The sequence below is a fragment of the Marmota marmota genome, unplaced genomic scaffold, assembly GCF_001458135.2.
Source record: "Marmota marmota marmota unplaced genomic scaffold, marMar, whole genome shotgun sequence".
NCBI classification, from domain to species: Eukaryota; Metazoa; Chordata; class Mammalia; order Rodentia; family Sciuridae; genus Marmota; species Marmota marmota.
In genome coordinates, this window is record NW_025999924.1 from 1,877,408 (window position 1) to 1,888,371 (window position 10,964).

Below are 10,964 nucleotides of genomic sequence, written 5' to 3' on the forward strand. Positions count from 1 at the left end.
AAAAAAAAAAAAAAAAAGTACAGCCAGTAATAGTCAACCTTTAAAAATGTTTGTGGCTAACAATACTGTTTATAGTTTAAAGGAATTTCATGGAAGGAAACTGAAAGAAAACAACTAGGATTACTCTATGAACTTGCAAAGATGGGCTTTTTAAAAAAATTTTTTTTTCCAAAGATGGGCTTTGTATCTTTAGGGAAAAATAACTTCAGAAAAGTACTTCAAAATTAAAATTAGGAATTTTTATTAAAATGAAGGATGCTATTAAGAAGGCTTGCCTTAAGAATATTTTCCCTTTAAAATCCATTTCTAAGATATACAAATGTGCATCTTTACAGAAAATATTTTCTTTCAAATAGATCTTTAGTTTTAGATAAACAAACAAGGTTCAAAATGCTATTTTGTTTAAAACCCTTCCTTCACGAGTATCAATCCAGGATAAAAAATGAAGACACTATGCTTTCTCAACTGGTCAATCTCAGAAAATCCCATGATAACACACATGGACTGGTGAGAGAGAAGCTATTTTATCAATTAGACACCTCCAAAATTTGCACAAAGAATAGGTTATTATACTAATTCCATTTATCTTTTTGAGGAAAAAAAATCTGAAAAACAATCCCAACCAAAATCTGTTAGGCCCTTTAAATCTTGAATTTAGAGAAAAAGGAGAACATTTATTTGACTTTCCCTTACAAATTCTACAAAACTTTTTCCTTGGTCAATCTATGCCTAGTGAATCCTATGAAATTAGAGCTGTGGAAAGTCATTCCTGTAGCCTTTAGTTTTTTGTTAGCATGTGCATGACATATTAAAAACAGATATCAGGTAACAGTCAAAAATTTACAGGAGTGCCAATCTTTACTTTATTACTTAACTGATTAAGCAAATAGGAACATGACTACCAATAACAACTCCTTAAATATAAAAATCGCATTTATCTCAGGAATTACTCATTAATAAAATGGTCCTTTACAAAGCTTGCAGCATTCAAATGAGGTTCATTTCTAACAGGCTATACTATATTACAACCTAAATGATACAAATCTAAACATCTGTACTTTTTTTTCAGTGATGCTATTTTTTTGAACAGAGAACATGTTCTTGACACTTAAGATCCTATCAGTCAGAACAACCATATTAAATGCATTCATACAGGACTATTAACATAAGAAAGATTAGTACCTAAATCAAATTGGCTAACTAAGTGGAAAATTTGTCAAACTACCTTCTAATAGGAAGACTGCTTGCTTGCGAAAAATTTTCACCAGTGTATCATCCAATTCAATTTCCTGAAGCTTAGAAATGAGCTGCTCCTCATTCCGGCAAACTTTCTCTTGAGTATACAGCCCATCAGGCATGATACGCTGCTGTCCCAGCCCTATCAGGGCTACTTCCACGGCCAGGGTTAAATAGGATTCCCCGTCTTCTAAAAACTTATGTGCAGGTAGATGTTGGTATTCCAGAGACTTGCAGTGTCCCATGTTTTCTATAAAATGGAACAAAGGAAAAAGAGTCAAACTACTTTTGCAGCAGGTAGTTTGATAGGCACAAATATTTATTCTACCTAGTACTAGAATAAATTATTGACTTAATTCTAAGAAAACCAGAAACGTGTTTTTTGGTTAAAGTGCATAGTTTTCCAATCTTTCTAAAAGAGACCATGGGTGACTAAGTGTGTATGTTTTGAAGGATAGAATATTAAAAATATTTTCTCCCACTAAAAATGAGTCACAAAAGAAAACTATGCATTATACTAAGAATCCTCAGGAATGAAAAAAGACTTTAAACATGATAACTACAATAACACCACTTTTTTTAAAGACTGGAATTAAAAAAGAAAAGTTTCCATTGTTGAAATTTATAATGAAAAGAGTAATCTAACATATGTTACTCAATTTTAGGGTCTTTTGTTTTATCCCAGAGTTTTCAGTTATCATCAGAGGACTGATTCTTTGAGCATTCTCTTGACTGTTAAGATGCTTTTATTACAAATTGTAACAAATTTCGATCATCTAACTCCCAAGGAAAGTGAACTCATACCCATACCTTCTTCAGTCCTGACAAAGAGTTTGGGGCACCCTTAATCCATAAAAGCAACCACTACAGGGGAAATTATGAAGGGCAAGATAATTAACCTTCTAAGTTCACCAGCTATGGGAGTAACAACAGAGCAATCCTGTATCCCTTCCTTACCTCCACCATGGCTCTTGCAGGGATGATTCTTAGTGTTCAAGGGGCCAAGAGAACTCTCAAAATACCACTTTAAAGGAATGTGTGATGTAAAACAGTTATAAATGGCATTTAATACTCCCTTTAAAGTAGATTTAAAATATTTAAGTCATTTTAATGAAAAGATAAATTTAATAATCAACTAAATTAATTTTTATGGCTCTAAATGCTATGGTGTCTATCCTTACTTTTTATCTTTCTGTTGGAAAACAGTCATAAATGTAGATAAATTCTTAGATGCAGACCTATTGGCCATAAGAAAATAAACATCTTGACATATGCTGCCTGTTGTTGACTCTAAGACCTTTCTCTGCTTGTGGAAGCCTGGCAGAAAAGCCTGAGAGTGCCTATTTCCTTGCTCTCTTATTAATCATGGGTATTGTTAACTACATGGTTTCATAAAGCATACTATAAAGAAAAGCAAAGACTAATGCCACTCAGGGTTTCAAAACAAACAAAATCATCATAGTAATGCCAATGGCTTTACCTGTAAAATCTGAGAACCCAGAGAAGTTTTCATCATCAATGTGGCAAGCTTCCATAAGGCTACTGAAGAGAGTCCCCACAGGGTCTAGGGGGTGTCCGACCCAGCCTTCCAGATTGGTTATTGAGGTTATGCTTTTATGGGGTAGCTCTGTATAAGAAAAGGGAATTGAGAGATAGGGAGGGGAAAGGAGGGAAGTAGAGGAAGGAAAGACTTTATTGTTTAATAGTAGCATCCTGACAAATCAGTACTACTACAGATGGAAATCCCCCTTTAATTAAAAAAAAAAAAAATCAAAAGGTACCATAATCCCTAACTTGTGAACCATTCTGAGTTCTAAAAGTTTACATGTAAATCAATATAAATGGTACTAAATTCCAGGACAGCTCTCAAACATTTATTTCATTCATGTATCCAGTGTACTGGTTTAACATTACTACTCACATTATTAAATCATGTTGTAAGGGGATTAATAAATTCCAAATTTTATTCTGAGAAGGTAGTGATATGAAGACCTCTGGAATCATCAAGTAGTTAACTCTACAACTACATCAAGAAGCTGTCTTCAGGAGTCAGCACTCACTGGATCATCTAAATTAAGGACTTAAAGGTCCTGGGTTAGACACAGATTTCCATGGTTTAATATCATTAAATCACTCCCTTTCACATCACAGAAGTCCTCCTTATTATGGATCTCTAAGTTATTTAAGACAGGATCTTTGTCACAAAGGTGAACAGAAGAAGATAACACATATGTGGAAGAAGCATTTTTCTTTTCATTTTTTTCCCCCAGAATGTTAGCACTGTTGAGTTACGGACTTCAGTTACGGACTTCTAAGGAAAAGGTTGCAAATGTTTTAAGATATATTCCACTGCTGTAAAATATTAACTGTATCTAAATGTTTTCTAAGATAATAAATAACAGTAGATCCTCCTTAAAGGAAAGCATGAAAGCTATGAGGAAAAATAAATAAGAAAAAAATTGACTTATAAACAGCCAAAGAGTCATTTCATGAATTCATCATTCCTTCAGAAGTCTTCTGGTTTTGAATTATTAACTATGAATACACATAAATGAAAAATGGCTTGGCACAATGTATTAAAATTTATTTGTTTGGTTCTAGATTTCCTGGAAAGGTCCTTCCCTTTGGTTTCTACCACTGGTTTTCTAATACATAACCAGCATTAAAAAAAAAAAAAAAAAAAAGGAAGAAAGAAAGAAACATGAGCATTACTCTTGAGAATAGTCTAATGTTGGGGGGTAAAAACCTGTGTTAAGGTAAGCTCTGTGTTTATACAAACAAATCAATTGTCAAGTGATAGAAACTGAGGAAATGGAAGAAATAAATAAAAAAAAGAAAGGACTTTGTTTTCAGAATCAAGAAGCTAACAAATCATGCTAAGAAACACTGATAATGTTGAGATACTACATTTACTAATCTTGGTCCATTAACAAGCAACTCTTATGGCATTTGGATTTTTTTTAAATATCTTTTTTTTTTTTTTTTTAGTTGTAGTTGGACACAATACCTTTATTTTGTTTGTTTATTTTTATGTGGTGCTGAGGATCAAACCCAGGGCCTCACATGTGCTAGGCGAGCGCTCTACCACTAAGCCACAACCCCAGCCCCGGCACTTTGGATTTTTATGATAGCTACAAAAGTCTATTCTTCAAATATGGATGTACAACAAAAACAAGAAAAAAGCAGGGAAAGATACAGGTGTATTACAAAATCTTAGTAATACTAAAGACTAGTATGAAATAGAAATATCCACTGCTTGCATGATAAAAGAGAAAAGGGTCTAAGAATGGTCTAGATTTAGGCTATAGTATTATATCAAAGACAGTCAAAGGAGTCCAAACTAACATGCTTTCTAACTTAACTAAATGAACTAACATTTGTATACTTTGTATTTTTTAGCTAACGCAACATTTTACTACACAAAATTTAAAAACCAACATTTCTTAGTAAAATTTATATGATTTTTTTAAAAAACCAGATGATCATCATGAGTTAGCTCACTTTGCACTATATAATAAATGCTGTACTCTTTCCTAGCCTGAATATTATCCTTTATACTAAACAGAAGTAAATGCTTTTGGTCAAAAATCATGTGAATATTTAGGGGAAGAAGAATTTCAGAAAATTTTTCCAAAAGTTCTAGCAATATTTTTTGCAAACATCAGTAATGATGTGAAGAACAGGAAGAACTGAACAAAGTAGTCACATATGATGATTACTTACATTCCAAATCTATCTGAATTTTTCATTCTTTGGCTCAAATTGAAAATTTTGATTTTGATTTTATTTTTTTGCTGTATAAATGATAGTGTTAACATTCATAATAATTCCAATATAGAGGGTACTGAAAGTTTTGGCAAACACATGTTCCAAACACCAGCCTATTTCAACAACTTTTAATAATTTAGTTACACTCAAAGTGTATGGTGTGTAATAACCTGAAGAATAAAAACAAAAACAGGCTGGGCACAGTGGGTGCACACCTGTAATCCCAGTAGTTCAGGAGGCTGAGGCAGGAAGATCTCAAGTTCAAAGCCAGCCTTAGCAAAAGCAAGGTGCTAAGCAACTCACTGAGAGACCCTGTCTCTAAATAAAATACAAAATAGGGCTGGGGATGTGGATGTCAAGTGTCCCTGAGTTCAATCCCTGGTACCAAAAAACAACAACAACAACAACAAAAACACATAACCAAAAGGAAAAAAAAAAAGTCACACAGCAACTAAACTATCCTTCTTAATAAAAATTAAAACAGAGTAAAAACAATACAAACTGACCAAAGACACATTAAAAATTATATTTTTATGATTTATAAACAAAAGTATTTAATTTCATAGAAACAATTTTATGAATATAACAATTAAATTTATACCTACAGAACAACAGGTACACAGATCAATGAGAAAAAGCATATATAAATTTCACTATTTGATGATTAAGCATAATACAACCTTCTGGGATGACCATTATACTGCTTATTCAAAATTTAAAAGATTATGGGCTGAGTGTAGCTCAGGGGTAGAGCGCTTGTCTCACATGCGTGAGGCATTGGGTTTGATCAGTAGCACCACACAAAAATAAATAAATAAGATATAAAAAATTTAAAAGATTAATAAACTAAAAGAGAAGTTAAATGTGTTCTGTCAGCTGACAGTTCATCAGATGTCATATACAAAACTTGAAAAAATCTAGGAGTCCTGTTACAGTCACTTTAAATAAATAACATGTCCTCATGTACAAATCATTGTTGCTAAAAAGTTTTAAAGTTCTTAAAAATCATGCCAGTCCTGTTTTATGTAGTTTATAGACACTAACTATTTTAATCTTCTCAATGCTAAGAGATAGGTCCTCTACTGAGCCCCATTCTACAGAACAGGCATCTAAATCACAGAAAAATTAAGTCACTGTCTAAGGCTGCTCAGCTGGACCTATTACTGGGATTCAAACATAAGCAGCCTATCCCCAGAGTCCTATTATAATTATTTTACTTTCACAATATATTTGGCTAAACTACTTGCATGTTAGATAATCCATACATATTCAACAGTTACTCAAACAATGAAAAATTCTTCTTAAAACATTAATCTATGTTTTTTGTATGTGGTGCTGAAGATGGAACCCAAGACCTCATTCATGCTGAGCAAGTGCTCAGTGCCCGCTAAAAGATGTTTCTAAAATTTTCTCTTACAATATTCTACCAAGAAAAAGGAAACAATAACATTTTTTACAGCAGTTATCAAATATTTCTACAAGAATAAAGCCATTTCTATGGCTCTAATTTCAAAAGCCATCTCTCCCAGAAGAATACAAAACCTAGTGAGGTCATCACCAAGAATCCCATTCCAATGGAAACAAACTCCTTCACATTCACCTTTTTTTTGAGTCCGGAACATTTCCAACTGTTTCTGTTGCTGTCGTCTTAATGTGTTAACAATAGCTATTGCTAGTCTCAGTGCTTCTCTGGGGTACCCATGAGAACGTAATGCATCCACTCTTGCACAGGCTGTAGGAACATGTTCTAAAACAGAAAACCATGGGGTAAAGTTGCCACTGTCTACAAAAACAGATTTAATAGTAAGATGTTTCTCCCAAAATACTATTAAAAAGACATGAGAAACCATTTCTAGACTTGGATTTGAATGAAAAACCCAGCTCCTATTGCCAAGCATTCATCCATCTCCCATTGAATCCCTCAATTCTCCACCTCCCACTCTAATAATGCTATAGAAACTAGACAAAGAAGTAAGTCATGGAAATGTCTTTCCGGTTTGGCCACTTACCATGCCAGAGGGGCCACCCGCGGGAGTCAAAGAGGGAGTTTTCAGTGTCGTCATGGTAACAGTAGTTGGTGTATAGGTCACTGCTGATAATGTGCTGCAAATGGCTATCCTGCCAGTGGAGATCGCATGCCTCGATGGCTCGTGTGAACACTGTCCGATGTGGCCTGTTCGATGAATCTGTTTTTTCCACAATTCAGAAAGCCGTGTCAGCTATTGTTCACATGTGAATAAATCAGTCATACCATTCTGTGGCCAGATGTTCATGAACACACCCACACACAATGTCCTGCACCCCCTAAGCAGAAGGGCGAAGGGTGAATTTTCTCACATCCTAAGTACTAAGAGGCAAGTCAGCCCAAAGAGCCACCATTCACTCACTTGCTTTATCAAACACAAACATTCGGCAGCCATTAAAGCTAAGGTTAAAGGCATCCTGCAAAAAGAACTGTCAAGTCTACTTTCCATGCCAAATACACTTAAAAGAGGCACTCGGTACAAAAATCATGTGAAAACTCACTGCTCCCCACTTCTGAGGTGCTGTGGTGGGCTGCCCCTGATGGGATCAACAGCTCTCACAAACACTATGCAAGAGATGTGACACCAGCCATGGAACCTTTCAGGAAGATTCATTCAGCCTTTAAAAATACGCATAAGGGTTGTGCTTTTGGTTATATTTTTTAACTATATTGTGCGGTTTTGCACAATTAAAACTATTATGCTTCTCGGGATATAATGATTAAATGCCACTTTATATCCCAAAGGGCATAAATGCATATATTTAACATTTCACAAAGCCACACAACATAGCTACAAAACAAACCAGCGCACTTACCTTGCCCCTACAGGCTGCCTCCTGACTCCTGGACAGGTTCCATGACTGGTGTGATGTCCCCAGCATAGTGTATGCCGGGGAATCACAAAAGAGCAGAAGCATACACTCCGAAGAGGGTTCAAGTTTCAGGACCTGACGAAGAAAAGAAATGTTTGGGGAATAAAGGATACTCTCACCTCAGCTCATGGGATATTCAATTCCTAAAAATTCCACCTACTCTCCCACCTCTTGGGTCCCCACTCCAAACTTACCATCAATGGTTCACAAACCCTAGCAAACCTCAAATGAAAATCAGGGTAACAAACTATTTTTATTCATGTGTATTTAACTTAGCTCAAATGTTCTGAGACTCAAGTATAAGCAAAATATGGAATTTCCTTATGATAAGGTTTCATCTTCCTCTCCCTAGACCTTTATGTGAGCTCAGACAAAGCGAAAACATAAAAAAAATCAAAGAACAACTAAGCTAAGAAGAATGGCTCCTGGAGCACTTTTTTAGTCCAGTCTCTCTATTCTGTTGGGAGAACTGACCAGAGCAAGGGAAGTAAAGTGACTGCCAAAGTCACACGGCCAGGTGGTGGCAAAGGGATCAAACCACAGATATCCTTACTACAAATTCAGCTAATTCAACTATTCAGAAAGGCTCTTGAAAAGTCCTTAACAGAGACATTACTTCAGCTGGATCTCGGGGAAAGTTAGATATCTTTACCTGAATGGCAGACATATCAAAACATGTGGAATACAGATAATTTAAGAAGCATAAAAAAATCACGTATCACCTACAATGGCCCCTACCTAGATTCCTTGCTGGCAGCTGAACGATATATATATATATGAAGAGTGGAACAGTGTATCCTGCATTATTGAACCTATTAGGGTTTTTTGTTTTGTTTTTGATTTTTTTGCTGAGCAGAATGAATATGTCTATACCCAGGATGACACTGGTTCCATAACCTCTTGTTTCAGTTAATTTGTTTAGCTCAAATCACAGAAATAGAATTTAAAACTAAAAAGAAACTTTAAGAGCAACTTAGTATTAAGCATTTATTAAAAGAACAAGAGCTCACAATCTGTTGTACTATTAGTAAAAGCAAGCTGTAGGGGCTAATTTCATTAGAAAAAAAAAACATGAACTGTTCACCTATTTATATGTGACTGTGGGAACACAGAGAAATGTAGAGGGCACACACCAGGCATTTAACATGGATAACCTCTAGATGAACAATAAAACAAATGGTAACAAAAAAGGCTCAATTCTCATAAAATGATATTTAAAAGAAAATGAAGGCTATAAAGTTCTGTCATAACATGGCAATGCATAAGAATTGATTCTATACACATATACAAGGGTTAAAAAGATGTGAAACTGAAAATCTGATTTGATTAGGTGTCAATTGATTAGGTGTTTTTTTTTAAAACCTTGGATGTCTCTCTGGTTATTCAATTACTATAGTTAAGACTGAAAAAAAAAAAAGAGAAACAGACTACCTAATTAAAATTAAACTTGGGAAATTTAGAACAGTAAAAGGGAAAAAGTCTTAAGTTTTTTACCAAAACAATTAAAAATAAGACACTGGCTGTTATTCTAGTATATTTTTTAAAAACACTCTTTCAAAATATAGATTCTAATCTTATTGTTCATGAATTCTAACAAAGGACCTCATAAGAGGATTGCCTCTAAGCACTATACATAGTCACTTTAATGTGTAAATACATCAAATCCTGCCATGGCCTGTGGCATAGGCACATTCAGTCCAGGTGGAATGGCACAGCTGCTGGGTTCTGTTGGCCACTGCCAACTCTCTCCTAGGGAAGAGAGCACTGAGGTACTGCAGATCTGAGCCCCAGCTTCTTCTGACAGTCAATCAGGAGGGTGTGGGCATTCTCCTGAGAGCAGGTGCTCTGGTGCCTTCAGGTAAAACAGCTATGAAACCAGGACCTCTTAGGCCAAACTGTAAATGAAATGAACTGTGGTATGAGGAGGCTGAATCACTTCTTACCAGTTTTCTAAAGCCTATGGAATATTCATGTTTAACCAAGAGTAACATAATAAATGGAGAGTAAAAAGTAAAGTATAAAATATTAGAATGGCCGTCCCCCAAAAGCAGGAAGTGAAACATAGAGAATCCAAATATGAAAATAGAAAGAAATCAAGATTGCCTGTGAGGCTGGGTGTGGTGATACACGCCTGTAATCCCAGTAGCTCGGGAGGCTGAGGCAGGAGGATCACAAGCTCAAAGCAGCCTCAGCAAAAGCGAAGCACTAAGCAACTCAGTAAGATGCTGTATCTAAATAAAATACAAAATAAGACTGAGGATGTGGCTCCATGGTTGAGTGCCCCTGAGTTCAATCCCTAGTACCAAAAGAATTAAAAAAAAAAAAAAAGATTGCCTGTGAGGTGTCAGTATATCCTTTCTTAGCGACCAACAGAATAAATATTGCACAGCCAAACTTGAAAATTCTGAGTGTCTGGAAAAAAACTGGGGGCCTAAGGGGTACTTTTATTTTCTTTGAAGTTATGAAATAAAATCATCATGAGCAATAAAGACAAAATGTATTTCAAATACTGAATTCAAGGCAAATATCCCTACACAAAGCTGACAGAGCTAGACAATCATCTTTCTTTTTGATTGGATAAGTCTCTAGAGAGTAATACATACCATTTTCTTTCTTTGTAAAGACTAAAAACACTGGTAATATCTCATTTGAACTCAGCACATTGCCAAACTCTTTCTTTTTAGTAGTACCAACTACTTATAAAACCAGCACATAGAGGATAGTTTTGATTCTAGATTCTCCTCATGTAATTTAATCCCAACTTGCTTCTGTAATGACTTTCAGGTCTTTTAACTTTTCTCCAAAAAAGACACAAAATCATGCAAAAGTAGTGGTATAAATTAGCGAATGAAATCTGTATTTTCAAGAGTTATTAGCTAGCTAAGAATCTGGTTCTGAAAACAAAAAACCCTTTAGTAGCTAGATAGAAAATGAGGCCAAGGAAGATTTTGTTGTTGTTGTTTTGATGAAGAGGGACTTGAGCTAAATGGATCAATTCAATAGAAAGAGATTGGCTGAAAAAGCAGGATAGAAACGAGAGAGAGAGAGAGAGAGAGAGAGAG

The 10,964-nt window shown here is 35.1% G+C and overlaps 1 protein-coding gene across 3 annotated transcripts in view; it reads right to left on the reverse strand.

Annotated features, from left to right (window-relative positions):
• Zswim6 (zinc finger SWIM-type containing 6) overlaps positions 1–10,964 on the reverse strand; it is a 146,548-nt gene that overhangs the window by 12,257 nt on the left and 123,327 nt on the right. For all 3 annotated transcript variants that reach the window (XM_048800003.1, XM_015497275.2, XM_048800004.1), the window contains 4 exons: positions 7,014–7,190; positions 6,605–6,751; positions 2,717–2,863; positions 1,226–1,486 (listed from right to left, as the gene is read on the reverse strand). In XM_048800003.1, coding sequence (XP_048655960.1) covers positions 1,226–1,486; positions 2,717–2,863; positions 6,605–6,751; positions 7,014–7,190 — 732 coding nt within the window. The remainder of the gene's footprint in view (positions 1–1,225; positions 1,487–2,716; positions 2,864–6,604; positions 6,752–7,013; positions 7,191–10,964) is intronic.